The sequence below is a fragment of the Medicago truncatula genome, chromosome 2 (genome assembly GCF_003473485.1).
Source record: "Medicago truncatula cultivar Jemalong A17 chromosome 2, MtrunA17r5.0-ANR, whole genome shotgun sequence".
Classification (NCBI taxonomy): domain Eukaryota; kingdom Viridiplantae; phylum Streptophyta; class Magnoliopsida; order Fabales; family Fabaceae; genus Medicago; species Medicago truncatula.
Genome location: NC_053043.1, coordinates 14564580 through 14585427, shown reverse-complemented (window position 1 = coordinate 14585427; position 20848 = coordinate 14564580). Strand labels below are relative to the sequence as shown.

Below are 20848 nucleotides of genomic sequence, written 5' to 3'. Positions count from 1 at the left end.
CAAGTATATAAATATAATTGATTTGAACCGTAGTTTTCACAAAGTTCAATCAAGAAGCTGACTTGCGTTTTATACTAGATCTATAATCTTTTGCGATTGATACTAAGCTAGATCAATGAAAATTAGAAAATTAGAAAATTAAAAAGAACACAAAATATAAAAAGAAAAAGAAAGATGCAGTACAATATGAGTGAGTTTTTGAGATGCTGAGTCTGGTGTTTATATAGGGAATAAGGTTAGCGGCTAGGGTTTTGTGTTGACCCTTGACAGCACACAAGCTAAAAGATATGGGCCTCCATGCCAATTAACAAAGGCCCGTTTAATTTTTTTTACTATTACTTTTCCCATCCTACTCATTTCTCCCGCGCCCTATTTTTTCTTACGAAAATGTCCATGTGATTTCCGAATTTTATCATACAAATTGAGTTTTTCCTTTGTTATAGGATAGAAAAATGAGTTTTTCACCATTTCATATTTTTATAATCCAATAACCTCAAAAAATAAAAAGTGTTCCTTGTTTTTTTTCTTCTTCTTCGGATTAATAATCACAATATAATAATTATATATCATCGAAACAAAGATACTTTTTACAATAACCATATGTCATTAAATTGTTTTGTTCTATTTTGTCGAAACATGATAGAACAAAACAAAGATATGATAATCACGTGTCATTAAAACAATTATTTTACAATAGATAAATAGACATACACATTTTACAAACAAAAAAAAAAGACACTAATAATACCGACGACCAAAGTCACTCGTAATGATCTACCACCATCATATCGCAAACATCGGCAGCACGGTTATCTCCTAAGAAAAGAACTAGAGTTCTACTCATGGAGCTGTTGATTTGATCAGTAGTTAAACCTTGCGAAAAATACCAAATATTTTGTTTGTTATTTGGATATTTGTTTTATAGTGGAGTCCAAAAGACCTAAAGCTACGGGGATAGCCCTAAGCATCCACCTAGGAACCCAATGCCCTATCTACCGTGGTTTAGGGAAAAAATCATTCATAAACACCCTTCGCGTATGTTTGGTTCCAATATTTTAAAGGTCAAAATTGTTTTTAAAGGTGTAAAATTAATTTTGACATGTTTAAACGTTTCCAAGTATGATGATGGATTTTTTTTCTCTAGGATTTATTCTAACCGGAAGCTATGATTTGTAGTTTGTTTTACTTCAAATATGAATTTTATTACACTCAAATTTACTATTCAATTTTGACAAAATCAATAAAATTTTGTCACTGCAAAACCAAAAGCAAACTCCATCGTCTAGTATTTAATTTTTTAACAAAAATGGAATGAACCATTATCTATGACAAGGTGGTTGTTTCACAGATTCAATACAGAATATAGGTGGATGAAAAGATCCAGCAATCAGCACTCCCAAGTTACACAATTGTAATCCCTCAATAGTGAAGGGCAAGTTGAATAACATTTTCTCAAGAAATCTATGGATGCAATAGCTCGTTTGTTTTAAGATTCCTAGAGACTCCAAACATGATTCTGGTCAAAGCAATGCCACTTTTGCAATGAGAAAACTTTAATGGTTGAGAAGTTTCCAGCTTAAAACATCACAAAGAACTTTTCAAGGAAAAACACCTCTAGGACACATGATGTAATAAGGTCTGCAATGAGTTTCATCAAACCTTTTTTAGAGAAGATAATAACAAGCTTCAAACCTGAGGCACTCATAATGACCCTTTTCCAAATACAGTATAAAAAAAGAGCCTTCGACAGAAAAAGAGTTCTAACATATCTCATTACTGCATTTATTACTTGACCATAACAAATATAAAATTGAGACCAAATTGACGGTACACCCTAAGTAATGCAATACACAATGTCAGGTATACTTGTCATTGCAGTGTGCATAGATACACTAGAATCACAAAATTATGCAAGACTCTAAATAAACTGAAGTCAAATATCTACTTTAAACACACACCATACAGAATAAAGTCACTCGGTCTTGTTTATACAGTTTAAAAAACATTTAGGCCATAGGAAAATAAAGCAAGCATCTGTTCTTTTTTTACATAAATGCAAGCATCTCTTATTCTCCCTTTGTCATATACTCCCAAATAAAACCATTGGCGACATATTATCAAATAGATCATTTTAAGGCATAGAATGACACCATTTTTTCCTATTATTTTCAACGATAAAGTTAATTACCTTTTATGCTATTTGTGGATAATATATAACAATAGGTAAACTGTATAAAAATTGAATAAATATTATCATGGTATTGTTTGGATACTTTATGATGGAAATGAGAAACTCAATTCCATTGTATGAAAAGTGAATAAAATGATAAGCAGATCAATAAGCAAAAAGTTATCTCATCTCATACCCCCAAAATTGGGTAAAAGTAAAATACTAGAAGTTTTAGATGGAATAGATTAGGTTCCTTTCCACTACCAAATAACGACCACTAATGCCATTTCATCCACTCCCCCTACCCTATACCTTTCCGTTAATTCAAACATAGTAGGAGCAAGGAGAAGCTTCTTTATGAACACCAATTCACAGTCAACTAATTGCCAGTTCAAAAACTTCTCACTAAAGCATTTTATTAGAAGAAACTGTAAAACTAAAAAAAAGTAAACCGTCGATTCTGTAACTAACAGTAATGCAACACATAAATCAGTAGGCGTTGAATTAAAATGCCATTGCCAGCCACTGAGCCACAATTTATTAAACAATAGTTCAAGCACTAAAACTTTCCTATAATTTCAATATGAAGTACTCAGAAATAATGGAGAAGAATCAATATCTATTCATACAAAAATGTTCCCGGTCCAGGGAGTACCTGACGTGGTGTAAAACAAGTCTTCAGATGTCGAAATTGATCAATCTGAAATTCCTTGTGACAAGAGGTGCCAGCAGAAAGCACTCCGATAAATCAGTTAGTTCCAGAACCAGCAAAGTGAACTACTTTTCTACAATCAAACGTTTTACAAACGGGATTTGCCATGACTTATGATTTTGCTGTACCTTCTTATCTGCCATCTTCATCATTTGATGATATAACTTCAACAGATGAGAAGCATCCTCTTCATAAAATAACACATACCTTTCCATAAAAAATTTCTCAGACGCATAAAATGGACCTGTCAAGCTAGCAAACTCGCTTCTCAAACCCTTGGTTAGAAGATAAAAGACAACCATAGCTCTTGGAATGATCCTTTTCTCCAAACAATAACAAAACATCCCTGGTCCCTTAGCAAGGTAAGAAGAATCCCAACCTAACTCATTAACCCAAAAACTCAGCACCCTATTGATTTTTTCGTCGGATACCAACATACATTTGGGCTGCTTCCTAATAGCTTCCATAACAGTTTCCTCCGACCAACCCCATTTCTTAAATGTATCAATTCTATCATTCCACGTGGATTTGCTTAAACATAATCTAGCAAGCAATGCATCACCAAAGTTATATCTAGTAGGATCAAATCCCATATTTTTCAATTCATTCATAGTCTCGCCTACCTTTCTAGGAACACGAAAGATAGCATTAGGTCTAGTACTGAGAATTCTATAAATGCTGGTATTGCAAACACCATTATCAATCATCAAATTGATATTAGAAATCATATAATTACAACAAATCAAAGAAGGACATAAAATTACAGAAGACATAGCTTTTTGATTAGATTTAAGGAATTGAGTAATCAAATTATAATTAGGGATAACACGATTCTTCAAACTTGATTTCATGAATCTAGGGTTACCTACAACAATACGAAGAATGTCAGAGGTAGAAGCACCTTTGGAGAGTAAAAATTGAAACTTTGGGAGAATTCTTTTGTGGGTATCGCAGGAAAGAAGCCATGGTTCTCTTTTGATGATGTTTTGTATATCTGAGTCATTGAAACCGTGATTTTTGAAGAAGTTGATAACTGAATCAGGTTTTTGTGATGTTTTGAAATAAAGCTGTTTGGAAGCTTTGAGTGCGGATTCAGGTGTGAAACCGAATTTGTGGATGAGGTAGGATACAGCGAATGAATTTGAATCGGAAGTGATGGCAGTGGTGAGGAATCTGAGAGAATATTGGAGTGCTGTTGAGGTTTTTGATATGGCGAAAGCATTGCGGTTGAGAAATGTTTTGAACATTGAATCAAGATGCAACCGATGAGTTTGTATTGAAATGTAGGGTTTTTGTGAAAGAAGATGATTCAACTCAAATGGGTTCGTGTGGATACCACTGAACACAGAGATGTAGGGAGGGAGAAGGATTCCAATTGAACTGAGAATGTACAAGTCCTCTTACTTGGATCACTTTATCTCAATCTCTCTTCTAAACAAGTTTGTCAAAACCAAAAAGTTTATTTTTTTAATTTAAAATTTATTTTTCATTTCCTTTTTTATTTCTTAACTTCTGCGTTATGCCATTAGGACACAAGTTAACGTGATCCTTAATATGGGAAAAATCTTATCACTCCATTCAATTTTTCTTTTTCCTCTTTCCACCTTCATTCTTTTCCATCTCACATTTTTATCTTTAGTCTCACACTCCCTTCTTACCCTTCAAATTTCATCAGCCATATTCATCATACCGATAATGATGGTATATTTAGTTTGTAAGAGAAGTTAGGAAGGGAGAAGTAGGTAAGAGAGAGAGGGTGTGGGACGAGAAAAATCAAAGAGAAAGAGGTAAGAGAGAGGGAGAATATATTTAATGTATTGTTTGATATAAGAGAAAAATCAAAGAGAAGTAGATATTATTTTTAAAAGACAAAAGTATCCTTGAATTAAAGACAAAAACAAACAACTCACATTTTAAAAAACTAATGGCATAATAAACTTTTTGCTACTTCTTCCTTCTTTCTTCTCACCATAGGAGAGAAAGCATAGAGCAATGAGATTCACAATTTATTTTTCTCTCTTCTATCTCTCTCAAATCAAACAAAGGTTAAGCAAAGACTTGAAGGTTTTGCATGTTCACATAGGTGCCATTTAATTTGGGAAAGGAGAGTTCTTTCCCACCATAAGAAAGTTGATCATATCCATTAGATTAAATGAGAAACATATTCCTATCATACTCTCTCAACCACTAGATTGTTTTTGGCTTAATACATGCTTTGGTCCCTTAACATATTTTTGGATTTCATTTTGGTCCCCTAACTATAAAGTGTCACAATTAAAAAATTCATATTTTTTATAAAATATGAAGAAAAAAATATTCAGAATTTTTATAAAATCATTTTCAAAATTGAAAAAATTTATTTTTTTACGAAATTTTTAAAAAAGGTCAGATTTTTTTTTTTAATTTTTTCCTACAAAATTCTGGAAAATATTTTAATTTATAAAAATCTGAAAAAATATTTTTTGAAAAATATATAAAAAATTCAGATTTTAAAATTAGAAAAAAAAAATTCCAGAATTTTTATAAAATCTCTTCCAAGATTTAAATGTTATAAAAAAATTAATTTTGAAAAATATATAAAAAAAATTATTCCTGAATTTTAATTTTGAAAAATATATAAAAAAATTAATTCCTGAATTTTATAAAATCTTTTATATATTTTCCAGAATTTTGTAGAAAAAATAAATATGACCTTTTTTTATAAAATTCAGGAATAATTTTTTTTTCATATTTTATAAAAATCTGAATTTTTTATAATAATCTAGTGTTGAGAGAGTATGATAAAAATATATTCCTCATTTAATCTAATGGACATGATCAACTTTCCCATGGTGGGAAAAAACTCTCCTTTCCCAAATTAAATGGCACCGTTCACATAACATATCTTATTGTGGAGAGTAATGTTGTTTAACCATTTAAAAATCAACAACTATGTGACAATCTTTTTTAGGGGTATTTTAGTAATTTTACATACACCTCTTATGTACACCCCCATGTGTTAGGGGTATTTTAGTAATTTTACATCATATCATCACCCTTTTCCATCTCTTCTTTCAATGTTTTTGCTACGTGTCACAAATGTGTGTGGATGTAAAAGGGTGGATGCCACCTAAGGTGGTTTATGTATAAGAGCTCTTATAAAAATACACAAATTATAGCTATTGACAATTATAGCTATTGACACAACAATGAGAGAGAAACCATTAATTTTAAAAAATAAAATAAACAAAAAGTTGTCAAGATAACCTTTTTCTATTATGGAAGGGTGACCTTCTCAATGTGATGGCCATGACAAAACCTCATAATCAAAGTTGTTATTTGATTGATTTGGTCTTCGACCCATTACAAAAAATCTAATAAATGTATAAGTTATTACTGTCTAACTGATTAGAGTAGTAGACTTAATCGATTAAAGGTATCAGAACTTCATTCAAGGTTATCAATCACAACATGAACACACTTCCATTCTTAGTTACTAATCCTTTTTGGTTGTACACTTCCAACTTCAACACACGTCTGGTTTTAGACATAGAATTCCTGAAATTAGAGTTTGGAGCCATAAAAGAGAGAGAAAGACACGGGAAAGAAAGTATGAAATGTGTGATGTAATTCTGAATTACCACACTTCGATTCTTCCTTTGACCTATCTCTATCTTTGTGAGAGTTTTCGTCATTCCTTTGTAATGTCAAGAACACGATACTTCAAACTTCTTCTGTGCATCTCTAATTAAATCCATCACAGGATAACTCCTTTGCATTGAATAACAAGACTTTGAATTCCTCTTGAAGAATAGAATATAATCTTTTGAGATATCCTTGTATTAAGTTTATTGGTCATGTTATACTGATACATAAAACTGTACAAGAATTTCCAAACTCAAGTTCTATAACATGCTAATATGAACCAAAGCTTTTAATTATATACGAATATTTTACTGAATAGCTTTGTGTATGCTTCATAAATGTAGCCACATATTTGTTGCCCCCAGTAGTTTATTTGGATTGTGAGTAATATGAATAATTCCTATCCAAACAAGGGAGAAGGTATTATTAATGAAAACCGGAAGAACAGTTTAGGATGTGAGCCTAACTAGAGAAAAGGTTCCTGTATTAGGATGTGAGCCAAATGTTGGGTTCAAGATCGCACATCCACTATGAATGGACTAAATATTATATATATAAGAGAGATGACCCGTATTCCTATTGGTTTAAGGTTTTGGTTGGAGATGTGGTTTCTCCCTCTCTTGTGGCCCTAATCATGACCTGTTTTATAAGGCAAGACAATATGAAAAGGAGTTGGAAACATGAGAAGTAAACATTTCATGGTATCCAATCTCAGAGCTCTCTACTTCACATTTCCACCTCTAACACGAATCCTCCTCACTGTCTTGTTGCTTGATAGTTTTGTGTTAGCTGGCTGTCGACCGAGCTCGTACTTTCTCTTCTTCCTCCATGCCTTCTTCTTGCCACCAGTTTCACGTCTCTTGTGCATAGAATCTCGTGAAACGATGCACGATGCGCTTCAACTAGCTCCGGCTCAAGCCTTTTCATCATATTCACTTAAATGTTCATCTCAACAATTAATACTAAATTGATGGATCCAAATTTATTTATCTAAAAATTACTATGTTTATGACATAGATATTTTCATTTTTTTTTTACTATTTTAAATTCGGAAACACAAATAAAAAATGTGTAAATAATCATGTCTAACGTAAACACATTTTGAACATGTCTAAAGTAATTTCCTTACACACTTTTCAAGGAAGTTGAATAATACTATATGGATAACAATGTAAATATTTTATGTCTCGAATGTCCAATTTTGTTACAACAAGAAAAATTAAATGACTATTTTGTTAAAAGAAAATATTTGACTAATTTGTTACAAACATATAATCTAAAAACAACGAGATGTATTTTGGGCAAAATAAATTCATAGCATTTCATTCAAAATAATAGTGTCAATACAATTAGGAGGATATTATAAAATACTCGAGCTAAATTGAAATACAGACGATCTAATAAAATTGTGAGTGACTCTATTAGCTTGTCTACGAATAAAAGTTTGTATGAAGCTAGTATGATTAGATAGGTATGACCTACAACTACTAACAATAGTGCCTAAATCATTTTCGTAAATGCAACCACTAAGCACAACGTGAATTACATGCTGGTTATCGCTCTCAAATGCAACACGTTCATAGCCTCTGTCATCAACTATCTTCATGGCAATGAGGAGAGTTGTAGGCTTACATTCAATGACAGAGATAATTAGTAATCAACAGCTTAATTTCACAAAGTGCAATTACATTTCATTTCTGCATTAAGCCCTGAATTCTGATCATATTTCATTTCACATTTTTTTTTTTATAATCTCTTAATTATACCATTACTGAAAAATGAACATAATTGTTTAATACACTTCCAACAATTCATGGTTTGAAAAACAACATCTTGCATACTCATAATTGATTCTCATAATTATTTGAATTGAAATAAAGAAGAAACTCACCTATATTTTCATTGTTGTGTTGCACTTCCACTTCTGGCATGTGACAAAATCTACAATTTAGAACTTTAACAAAATCAACGTGTCACCGTGATTTCATCAAACAAACACCTAACTACTAGCATAACAGTATAAATTATAAAAGAATGGAATATCATTATTCCCTCTCTAACACTCTTCACCTAACCATCTCTCTATCATTGAATAAAATTTACATGGTCCCACTAAATCAATGGACATGTTATCTATGTAGTGAAATTCTCTTTCAAACCGACGAAACCTACATGAATTACACTCAATCATTAGAATCGTCATTGATAAGAAAGTGGTAGAGAGTGTGTTGAGAACACCACTCAAGATAAAAGAGGGACTACCTAGCCCTAAAAGTTTAGAAATCTAATTTCCTCATGTTGAGTTTAGCACTAGGTTCAAGACATAGGGGATTAGTCTTTTGTTTTCACACTAATCAAAGGAATATAAGGAAAATGCAAAAAATCCAAATGTAGTACAGTACACAAACTAGTATCATTACTTCTTCCTACTTGAAATTCTATACATCTATCCTCCAAGATGTTCATACACAAAACAAAGCCGAGGAACAATCTTACAAAGCATATCATAGATATTCTTCAAGTACCAAATCCTCCATCTCTTCAAGAAAATAAGAGGGAGGAAGAAAAATCCTCTATCTCTTCAAGAAAATAAAAGCGAGGAAGAAAACTCCAAATCTACAAGTGAATTCCAACTCAACACTTAAGAAATTCTAATCAATTGAACCCCTGTCGTGAAAATAAGGTGTTTCATATGCTTGTTGTTACAAGCTTTTCCCTCCTTCACCAACACAATTTTGTGTCAGTGGAGGTCCACACAACTCTTTATTACCTATAAGTGAATCTTCTTGAAATGATTGAATTTGTGTTCCAGGTGGTATTTTTCCCACCAAATGAGTACAAGAGAGGTTCGTAACTGAAAGTAGTTATTAGACCAGTCCAATGACTCAAGATGTTTTAGATATCCTAAAGAAGAAATACTACCTGAGAAAAGCATTGTGTGACAAGTTAAGACTTAAGAGCATGGAGTGCTGTGAGACTCATAAGCTCCTTTGTTATTGGCCATTCAAAGTGGTTGGATTGGATGAGAAATCCAAGGAAGTAAAGGAAACGAGAATTTTAACCAAATTCAACTGTTGACAATTGTAATTGAAGCCTCATAACTTCCAAGACCAACACCTTCCTCAAAGATATGAGAGAATCAACGCTTGCCAACTTTGTGAGTGTTGTTGGTAACATGCCTTTACTATTGAGACACACCACCATACCATACAAAGGTGGCATCTACTTGACTTCAATCCAGCAAGCTTGTTGCAAACTTGCTATAAACCCCACAAGCTCTGCTATTAACTATCTTACTACTATTACTTAATAGAGTTATTTCCGTTTCTTCATCCATGTGTTGTTGCTCTACGTACTACCATGTGATCACTTCAATATAAATTGTAAAGTAATCATATTCATATTTGTGTGTTCGACTTGTTTTGTAAAATTGCTACGTAGATATTTTACAAATTACAATGGAACAGGTGTTGCAGAATGGTGTCAATATCATATTCAAATGCAATAGAGCTGGCCTCTCGTAACGCCCCATCATTTGGACTAATGAATTCAATCGATTTTTAGTGTTATGGTGTGTCATTTTAGCCTTGGCACTGAGATGTACTTTTTTCCATTTTCTGAAGTCGCATATCTTTGTCGTGTAACAATGGGGCTACCACTTTCACGATCGTAGCTTATGGCGAAGTCATAAATCATTGTCACACGACGCTAGTGGTTGGTTGGGTTTCCATTGCAGTCCCTTTTTCCATCAACATATAATCTTGGATCCAACACTAGTGCAACGTAGAACCATTGCGCGATAGTACCAAAAAGTTGAATCGTGAATTCCTGGTTTTTAATTTTTGGGAGAAATGTTTTGGAATGTTCGATACATCCAATAGTAGTTGACTGCACAGAAAAAGGACTGCATATAATCATGACCTGCTATGTAGTAAATCAATTTTTTACAAGGCAAGAAGACAATGTGGGAAAATATGAAAAGCAGTTGGAAACATGAGAAGTAAACAACTCAAAAATCATTACTTGAATAAAAAAACATTGTTTCACAACCTAAGATGTTCAACCTGCAGAATATAAGTTGGTGCATACTCAATAAGATAACTACAACAACTACGCAATAACACTGCTCAATACTAACAAGTAGAATATGTCTAACATATCCCTTTCTAGAATAAACTAGAGGAGTCATTATTCTTTTGGCCTCCAAGATACTGTCACAATACTAACCCCTATTTTGTCCTAAACATAATAAGCAACTAAAAATCAAAGAAGGAACAAGTTAAGGTTAAATCACAAAAGAAGAAGATTACTAAATTACACATTTGGTGGACAGCATGCCATTGTTCTCCTTTGTGTTTGCAAGTTTGCCTTTTTCCTCATATAGCTTTAATAGATAATCAGACTCTTCCTTAAAGCTGAAAACAAACTTGCTCAAGAACATTTTCTCAGAATAAGCAAATGGTGTACCTAAGCTTGCATTCTTTTTTCGCAAACCTTTCATCAAAAGAAATTGCACAACCAATGCCCTTGGAATAATCCTTTTCTCCAAACTTAAACAAAACACATTTGGTAGTTTGGTAAGTGCCAATGAATTCCAACCCAATTGATTGACCCAAAAACTCATTAACGAATCAATCTTATGAATTGAAACCAACATTAAATTAGGCTGCAACCGAAATGCTTGAATAACAGCTTCATCAGACCAACCCCATTTCTTAAAGGCATCAACTTTCTCATCCCAACGTTTTTTTCTCATACATTTCTTGGCTGCCAAAGCAACCCCAAAAGAAGCTGTTGAAGGATCAAACCCTAAACTCTTAACTTCCTCCAATGACTTAATCAATTCCTTTGAACCAACTATAGATGGCCTTGACTGAAGCAAACTAGCAATGACATTATCAGAAACTCCAAAATCAGACATCAAATTGACATTATCCATAATAAGGTGATAGGAATTCATAGAAAATGCAGTTGAATGCCGAATTAAGCAAATAATGATATCTTTGTTGGTTTTCAAGAACTTACTTAACAATTCAAAAAGAGGGATTATTCGTTTCTCCAAACTAATATGCAAAATTATAGGGTTTGAAGTTAACAATGAAACAATCTCAGAGGAAGAAGCACCTTTGGATAGAAAAAAGTGAAACATAATTTCATGATTCTTCAAGCTTGATTTCACGAATTTAGGGTTAACTACAACCATACGAACAATGTCAGATTGAGAAGCACCTTTGGCGAGTAAAAATTGAAACTTTGGTAGAATCGTTTTGTGGGTATCGCAGGAAAGAAGCCATGGTTCTCTTTTGATGATGTTGTGTATGTCTGAGTCATTGAAACCATAATTTTTGAAGAAGTTAAGAACTGAATCAGGTTTTAGTGAGGTTTTGAAATAAAGCGGTTTGGAAGCTTTGAGTGCAAATTCATGTGAGAACCCAAACTTGTGGATGAGGTAGGAAACAGTGAATGATTGTGAAGGGGCAGTGTTGAAGAATCTGATAGAAATTTGGTAGAGTGGTGTTGTTGATAGGCCAAAAGCATTGCGGAAGAGAAACGGCTTGAACATTGGAATGGGTTTTGTTGAAGAAGACGATTCAACCCCGCTAGATGGTGTGTGACCAGAACAGTGTTGATGTTAGGACTGCGCTGGGGCCGCTGATTTTTCGAATGAAAATTGCTTTTCTAACTTCGAAAAGTTTCTAATAACACTCTAAAATTCTCGAGCGGTAGCTTATAACTAGAAAGCCGACCTTAGTTAACTACAGTTGATTTTTTGATCATTTTCATGTGTTTTCGAAAACTTTTGAAAGTCAAAAAAGCAAACATCTTTTTGAATTGGATGCTTGTCGAATTGACTTAGTTCAGTTTGGTGCTATCATTTGGTATTGATATCAACTCAACTTCATTTGCCTAAGAACTTGAATTCTACTCTTCTCCCAACACGTTTTGCTCATTTACAACCAAACTTCCGAAAATGCCCCTACGTGAGTTAACTCATGCAGCGAAAAACTTACTCCTAATCTCGAATCAGAATCGATCGCCCCATCAGACTTCAGGACCAAACCAGACGGGCACCCCTAACCCCAGTCCACCAGAGAAACACCGTAGCTCGTCAAACAAAAAAGCAGCTAGACACCAACTCTCGATCTCGAAGCAAAAGTTATCGGCCCGTCAGAATCCTTAATGTGATTAATAATGCAATATATCATTTATGGAAATTTTTATTCAAAATATGAATTATACATATGAGTTTATTTTAAACGTGAGACTAAAAGTGAAGATGGAAAAACATATTTAACATTTTTTTAAGGACAATATATCATGTTAATAAAAATTATTAAAATACACGCGGTCTGGTTTGCTCCAAAAGACCGATTCAAAATCCAATATTAAAATACATGTTGTCCCAGAACCTTTAAAACACTACTCAAATTATCACTAGTGTTGTATGCGCAAACTAGTTAAGGGGTTATAGACATGGATAACACGTGTGTACCACTAAGGTACCAATGTTATATATCATTGATCAAGTAGAGTGTGCTACATACCAATATTATTTTATAAGTACTTCATTTGATATAGTTTTTTAAAGGATGTGCCATGTAACACATTTTAACTGACCAATTGTATATAACATTAGTATCTTAATGATACACAAGTGCTATCTAATATGGTATAGAGCGTCTTGTATCATGTGCCTCAAGTTAAGTCTGGATGAAATATCTATAAAAATTTGACAATTTATATATGAGTAGTGCTAGCCTCACCTAACATTACCACAGTCATACAAGGGTTGATACATTGTTTTGTTAACTTCATTAATGACACTAGGATCTGGTAGGTTAGTCTTAAAGATTCGGCAAAGAGTGTTTATAGCTTACGCAAAAAAAATTTATATTCTTTGTCTCAAAATATAAGCAAAAAAGACTAACTTTTATGCTATTATTATGTTTTTTTCAAAGAAATCATCTTTTCCAATGTAAAATTAAATGCAAATTGCATTTAATTTGTTCTCCTTTTTATTTTCTCCATAATTTTTAACCAATGAGAATTATTTTTACATCTTTCCATGAAACTTATTCCAAGGAGAACACAAAAAATTATACCTCAAATCACTAAGTGTTAGTTTTCTTAATAAGTGTGAATTAATGTTTTTTGCTTATAAATTAGGACGGAGGGAGTATATCACAATAGTCTTGGTATTGAATATGGAAGATGGATGTTTATGCAAGTGTACAATTATTTATAGGTGGAGTTTAACATGGGAAAGGTGAATCCTTTCCCACCATGGGAAATGTGTTTTTTGACCTTAGATATAATAATAAAAAAATTCAATGGTTGATGTAACACCCTAGTCGATATATTTAATTATATTGATTTAATTAGAGTCTTATATGTGATTTATGATTTTTGGTGATTTATGTGGTGTGTTTATTTTATTATATAGTTTATTTTAATAATAATTAGAATAAGTGTGAAATAATAATTATTTTGGAATTTGGGGAGTTATTTAATATTTAATAGAATTATGGGGAGTTAAGTGAAATGAAAGGAGTTAAGTAAGTGGGAAGTTAGAAAAATAGAAGTTAGAAAGCTTTGTACGTGAAAACTGTCAAGTTGGGAGAAAAGGGAGAAGAGCAAGTTAGAGCCAAGAACCAGTTTTTGTTGTGCATTTTCTGCAATTTCTAAGGTAAGGGTGAGGTTTACTTCAGTAGTATAGACATTAATTTCTGATTTTGAGTTTAACAGAGTTCTGGTGAAAATTTGAAATTTTGGGTTTTTGGTGATGAAATGATGATTTTGGAGTTGAGATTGTGATTCTGATGTTAGAAATAAGTTATGAGTGCATACAGTAAGTTAACTCACATCTGTAAACTAATTTGGGGAGTGAATTGAAGAAAAATGGGATTTTAGGGAAAAACCTGTTTTCTGCCCGTACAGAAGTTTATCGCTCGCCTCGCGAGTAGCTGTGCTCGCCATGGCGAGTGAGCAACTTCATAGCTCGCCTCGCGAGCAGACCAACTCGCCGTGGCGAGTAACCCAGATCAAAACTGGATTTTCAAATTGTTGTTATAAGATGTTTTGGGGATGGTTTAATGTGCCTAAATGATATTAATGATGACTGAAGCAAGTTTTAAGTTAAAAAGATGAATAAGGAGCTTAGAATTGAGGTTTGAGTGAGAAAAATGTCAAAACTCCCGAGAGCACCTACTTTTCACTCGTCTCGAGTTCGCCTTGAACTCGCCGTGGCGAGTAACCTGTTTTGTGAACTCGCCATAGCGAGCAGATGTGCTCGCGAGGCGAGCTACCCAGTTTTTGAGTGCTGAAATTGCTTGCATGAATGGTAGTGATTGATGTTGTTGTTTAGAGCATAGTTGTATTAAATTGTGCATTATTCTAGATTGTTGGATTGCTGCTTGTTGATGTTGCTGATGGCTGTGATGTATGATTTATTTATTGAACCATACATGTTGTATAAGTGGAGTCATATGGAGTATGTATGGTCAAGTTGTATGTAGATATACACAAGTAGGTTCATTGCATATGCATAAACAGCGGAGAGGAATCATGTCCTGGAGCACTAGTTTTTCACAGCGGTGAGGGCTTCGGTCCTGATGAATGCTTTAACCATTCAAAAGCGGTGAGGGCTTCGGTCCTGTTTGGTACCACATGCATATCTGCATTTATTGAGGAGTCTTAGTGGTGTCGTCATGTCATGCATGAGTCTTCATTGTTGGGTGTGGTTAATATATTGATGATGTTGTTGATGTTGTTTGATGAATATTTATACATACACTTTATGATAGAATGATTGATGGTGACGTTGCTGTGCTTTGTGGAATTATATAATTATAACTGCAAGATGATTTGATGTTATAGGGTGTTAGATTCAATTGATGATATTATTATCTATATTTTATTGTTGTGAATCTCACCCCTTCTGCTTGAAAATGTTGCCCTTCCTATGGGTAACTTGCAGGTGATCCTGAGTAGTTGGTGGTGGCTCAAGAGTCGTGTCTAGGGCTCTGATACGTGGGATGAGAATTATTATTATTATTATTATTATTATTGTTTTTCCTTCCTATGTATCAATTTTTGGAACTTAATGATGTGGCCCTTGTTGGTTGATTTATTGTCGTTAGGCTTAATGCCAAGATATTGTTTGGAGAACTTAACCGTTGTTGTTGTTGTTATGTGAAATGCAAACATTCCGCTGCATGATTTTCGAAGTTATGAAAGATGTTGAGTTAAATAATTTTATTTTCTATTTAAGAAATTTTGAAATTCCCGTTTGGTGCTTACTATGATGTTTATGTTATATTTAAATGATTTGGGGTAACGGGGTGTTACAGTTGAGATCTTTTATTTGCTACCCTTTTGCAACTTTTTGGTTTTTTACTTGAAACAAAAATTGGGACCCCACAACATATAAAATAGGGAACTTCTATGGTACACTCATAATTTTGAGTGTACCGGTACTCTTGTTTCACAAAATTTATAAATTAACGATCACTTTAGTGAAATAAAAAGGTATTTGTTAATATTTATATTTTAGAAAACATCATTTCATAAGAAAAACCATCATTTCATTGTTTATAAGGATCATATTAAAAATTTTACATTTTGTCATAAAAAATAATCAATATTCATTGTTATGAGTAATAAAAATTCTTAAAAATTAAATTTTATTTCGTCAAAGCTTTTGGTAAATAAAATTTAATTATCTTAGTTGTCAATGATAGAAAATAATTATTTTTCTTCAAAAAAACAACTCATTTATTATTAATTTTACGATTTGGTGTACCGATACACCCAAATTTATTGGATGTACCATAGAATTTGCCTATAAAATAATGTTAAGTAAGTGGGCTTTTTTTACTGAGTGGACCGATTCTCATTGTGTATGAGATGCTATGTTCTTTAATTCCTTTCAAACAAATTATGTTTTCTAATTAAATTTGTATAAAAAATAATTAATTCAATTTACTGATCAATTTGCATTCTCTCTAAAAAAAAGTTTTAATTAATTTGCTAAGTAGCATATCGCTTGTAAGAATTTATCCAATTTGCTAAGCAGCAAGTCATATATAAATTTATAGGGAATAAATCTATTCAATTTGTTGTATTCACTGTTTATTGTATTTAATATTCATTATAAATAATTTATGTCCACATTATTTTTTGTCGTTATTATCAAGTATATGATATGATTTAAAAGGAGAGACCAAAAGAGCGGATGAAAAAATTTACGAAGATTAAAAATTGATGAAATATTTTAGGGAAATTAAAATGAAAATTTTAAAATATTTAAATGGATCAAAACATATTTAATATAAATGTTCATTGCCATTGCAAGAAAAAAAATGAGTTACATTGTATCAATAATTTCATACTCACTCTTATCAAAAAGAAAAATATAAATTCATTTATTTGCAAACATTAATTGCAAACGTCCCTAAAACATTGCAAATGTGGTCAAAACCAGTAAATTAATCCCTTATCATAAAAAAAAAGTTTGTCAAATTAAAAAAAAAAAATTAGATATCAACGTGAAAAATCATTTACGTGAAAAATCATTTATTTTTAAATAGGTGAGGTGGATATATGATTTCATAAAAACAAGGGGTGTATTAGTAAACTAGTTAACACTATTAAATATTAGCTTTTTTAATCTTTGAAAAAACAAATAAAATAAAAGCAACTTGTTTTACCTATATATGGAGGTAAAAATCTAACTTTCCTATGGTGGGAAAGGATTCATGTTAAACTCCACCTTATTTATAAGGTATATTTCTCACAACTTAGTTCCTACGAGAGCAATTCTTGCTTATAGAGGGGTTAATGTCCCTTCTTTTGTCCAATCTGTTAGAATGAGGAAGAATCAATTTTACACTGTTTTTTATTTTGTTCTCTTGTAAGTGATTTGTGGAAAGGATGTGGGTTGAACACGGTTCTAGGAATTTGTCCTCACTTTGATAGCAAATTTGATTGCCAAAGTTGTGTCTAGATATTGATATCATCGCCCTTTGATCATGTGGAACATTTAGGACTCAACATTGACTGCTAAAGTTGTGTCTGATGATGAATTTGAGAGAAAATTGGAAGAGTAAATTGTGGAGTGTTGTTGAGGTATTTGAAATGCCTAATGGATTGTGGTTGAGAAATGCTCTCAACATGGTTACCGGGCAATCTATGACTTGTAATCAAATGTAGGGTTAAACTTTAGAATTTAGAGGAGAAACTAGAGAATTCAAAAAGAAAAATTGATTATTTTTCATTCATATTCATAATGAGGCATTGATTGTTGTTGCTACCGGAACTCCCACGGACTCCCGAACACCAAAGTATAGTATGAGTGTGTTGGTTCAACATAACTTACAAATATACTGAAGATCAAATCAGTAATCATCAACTTAATTTCACACAATTATATTTCATTTTTACATTAAGTCATGAATTCTGATCATATTTCATTTCACATCATTTTTCATAATCTCTTAATCATACCAATGCTGAAAAGTAAACATAATTGTTTAATACACTTCCAATAATTCATGGTTTGTAAAACATGTTGCATACTCTCATAGTGAAAGTTGTGATTCATTAATTGACTTTCATAATTATTTGAATTTAAACAAAGAAGAAACTCATCTATAATTGCTTGATAGTTCAAAACTAGACAAGGAATGTAATTCTATTAATTTTCGTTGCAGTGTTGCCCTTTTGGTGTGTCAAAAAATTTACAATTTGAAATTTCAACAAAATCGACATGTCACCGTGGTTTCGTCAAACATTCACCTAACTACTCACATAACACTTAAAAGTATGACAGAAGGGTGATATCGATCTACCCTCTCTAACACTCTTCATCCAACCATCTCTTTATCATTGGATAAAATTTACATGGTCCCGTAAATCAGTGGATATGTTACCTATTTATAGAAATTTACTTCCAAACTAACGAAGCCTACATGAATTTCACTCAATCGTAGAATCGACGGTGATAAGAGAATGGTAGAGAGTGTGTTGAGAGCATTACTAAAGATAAAAGAGGGACTACCTATTAAGAGCATTACTCAAGATAAAAGAGTGACCGCCTAGCCTAAAAGTCTAGAAATCCAATGTCCTTCATGCTAAGTTTAGCACTAGGATCAAGACATATGGGCTTAGTATTTTATTTTCACACTAATCAAAAGAATATAAAGAAAATGCAAAAATTTAAATATAATAATGTACACAAACTAGTATCATTACTTCTTCCTACTTAAAATTCTATACATCTGTCCTCCACGATGATCATACACAAAACAAAGCCGAGGAACAATCTTATAAAGCATATCATCAATATTCTTTGAATACCAAAACCTCCATCTCTTCAAGAAAATAAGAGGAAGGAAAAAAACTCTAAAACCAAAAGTGAATCCCACCTCAACACTTAAGAAATTTCAATCAATTAAACTCCTTTCATGATAATAACGTGTTTCATATGCTTGTTGTGACAAGCTTTTCCCTCCTTCACCACCACAGTTTTGTGTCAGTGGAGGTCCACACAACTCTTCATTGCCTATAAATGAATCTTCTTGAAATGATTAAATGTGTGTTCCAGTTTGTATTTTTCCCACCAAGTGATTACAAGAGAGGTTCATAACTGAAAGAAATGATAACCTTGCAAGCTCTAAAGGAATCTCATCTCTTAAGTTGTTATTAGACATGTCCAATGACTCCAGATGTTTTAGATTTCCTAAAGAATAAGGAATGCTATCTGAGAAAGCATTTTGTGACAAGTTAAGAGCATGGAGTGCTGTGAGACTCATAAGCTCCATTGGTATTGGCCCATCAAATTTGTTGGATGAGAAATCCAATGAAGTAAAGGCAATGAGAATTTTAGCCAAATTCAACTGTTGACCTTTGTTGAAAATTGTAACTGAATCCTCATAACTTCTAAGACCAACACCTTCCTCAAAGATATGAGAGATTATATGGTTTATCAAAAAAGGTGGTTCTGCTGCATTAAGTTTAGATAATTTCATTTGAAGCTCACTGTTGAGATCTACTATTGCAGACATAAAGTTCAAAGGATTGAAGTCATCATAGAGATTAAAATATAAATGTCCAAACTTTCCACCTTTATCTTTAATATCAATCATCAATGCTTGCCAACTTTGTGAGAGTGTTGCTTGCTGGTAACTTGCCACTGAAATTATTGGCTGCTAGATCAACAATTTGAAGTGTCTCCCAAGGGACAATATTTTTTGGACATTCAATAGTTCCATGCAATTTGTTTGTCCTTAAAATCACGACTCTAAGAAATGAAATGTTGTTCAAGAAGCAAGGAAATCCATCAATGAATTGATTGTTTCCGAGGTTTAGAACTTGCAGGTGTTTACAATTAGCCAAAGATTTTGGGATAGTTCCTTTCAAATGATTTCCACTGAGATCTAGAAACCTTAGATTGCATGATGTTGAGAATGTATCTTAAACATGGCCACTGAGTTGGTTTCCTGCAAGATTTAATAGCCTAAGAGTGATACTCATTTTTGTCAAACAAATTGGTATGGAGTCATTGAAGCTATTATGAGAAAGATCAAGTGCTCTAAGACCTGAAATGTTACAAAAGGATTCATGGATTGTTCCATTAAAATTATTATTTGAAAGAGAGAAAAAAATATAAAAAAGGGATGTGACTGCCAATTTCTTTTTAAGTTAATAGAGATGAATCTATTGCTTGAGTAGTCCAAATAGATGGCGTTTTTAAAAGAAGTTGGAGCATGTCCTTGTATGTGGTTGGAATGAAGGTCAAGTTTAAGCAAATTTGAACTAAGATTCTGAATAGGCCCTTCAAAATCTGTTAGAAAGTTGTGTGAAACATTTAGGATGACCATATAATCAAAACTACAAATCCAGTTTGGTATTGGTCCTGAAATTTGGTTGCTTGACAGGTCTAGGAACTTCAGTGAGGATTTATACTTCAAAAAGTCAGGGAATGCTCTTAAAGTATACGAAGCCAACCAAAGACGTTTCAAATTCGGAAAAGATGATGTCTCATGTTCATACATAATTCTTGCATCAACAAACAAGTTGTTATGTGCAAGATCAAGTGTACCCAAATTTTGTAGCCTTCCAATCACATCAAACTGTATTGTAACATTGAACTTGTTTTAGGAAAGTTGAAGCAAAAGGAGTCTTTTGAGTTTGAAGATAGACATAGGAATAGGCCCTTCAAAATTGTTGCCACTTAAATCAACCATCTCTAATGATGACTAAAGAAGCATTTGGAATTTCTTCCAAATTAATATCAAATTTGTTGTAATAGAGCATGAGTATTTGAATAGATTGAAGTGTAA

General features: G+C 32.6%; 2 protein-coding genes across 3 annotated transcripts; both read right to left on the bottom strand.

The window, feature by feature from the left end:
- Window positions 1-1237: 1237 nt before the first annotated feature.
- On the bottom strand, window positions 1238-4311 carry LOC25488171 (uncharacterized). Of its 2 annotated transcripts, XR_005644092.1 has the most exons (2): window positions 2826-4311; window positions 1238-1638 (listed from the first exon to the last, which is right to left on the bottom strand). XR_005644092.1 is itself a non-coding variant. In XM_039830446.1 (1 exon), the coding sequence occupies exon 1, from the start codon at window positions 4127-4129 to the stop codon at window positions 2948-2950; it is 1182 nt and encodes a 393-aa protein (XP_039686380.1). In that variant the 5' UTR covers window positions 4130-4311; the 3' UTR covers window positions 2361-2947. The 2 variants fall into 2 exon arrangements, 1 of the variants encoding a protein (XP_039686380.1); XM_039830446.1 differs by lacking the exon at window positions 1238-1638 and having other exon boundaries at window positions 2361-4311.
- Window positions 4312-10500: 6189 nt separating this feature from the next.
- Window positions 10501-12198, bottom strand: LOC25488169 (uncharacterized). Its single transcript, XM_013607836.3, has one exon. The coding sequence runs from the start codon at window positions 12067-12069 to the stop codon at window positions 10816-10818; it is 1254 nt and encodes a 417-aa protein (XP_013463290.1). The 5' UTR covers window positions 12070-12198; the 3' UTR covers window positions 10501-10815.
- Between the last annotated feature and the right edge of the window lie 8650 nt (window positions 12199-20848).

Bases quoted from the DNA above. Each gene is read 5' to 3' on its own strand.
- LOC25488169 (XM_013607836.3), bottom strand. From the start codon at position 12,069: ATGTTCAAGCCGTTTCTCTTCCGCAATGCTTTTGGCCTATCAACAACA.
- LOC25488171 (XM_039830446.1), bottom strand. From the start codon at position 4,129: ATGTTCAAAACATTTCTCAACCGCAATGCTTTCGCCATATCAAAAACC.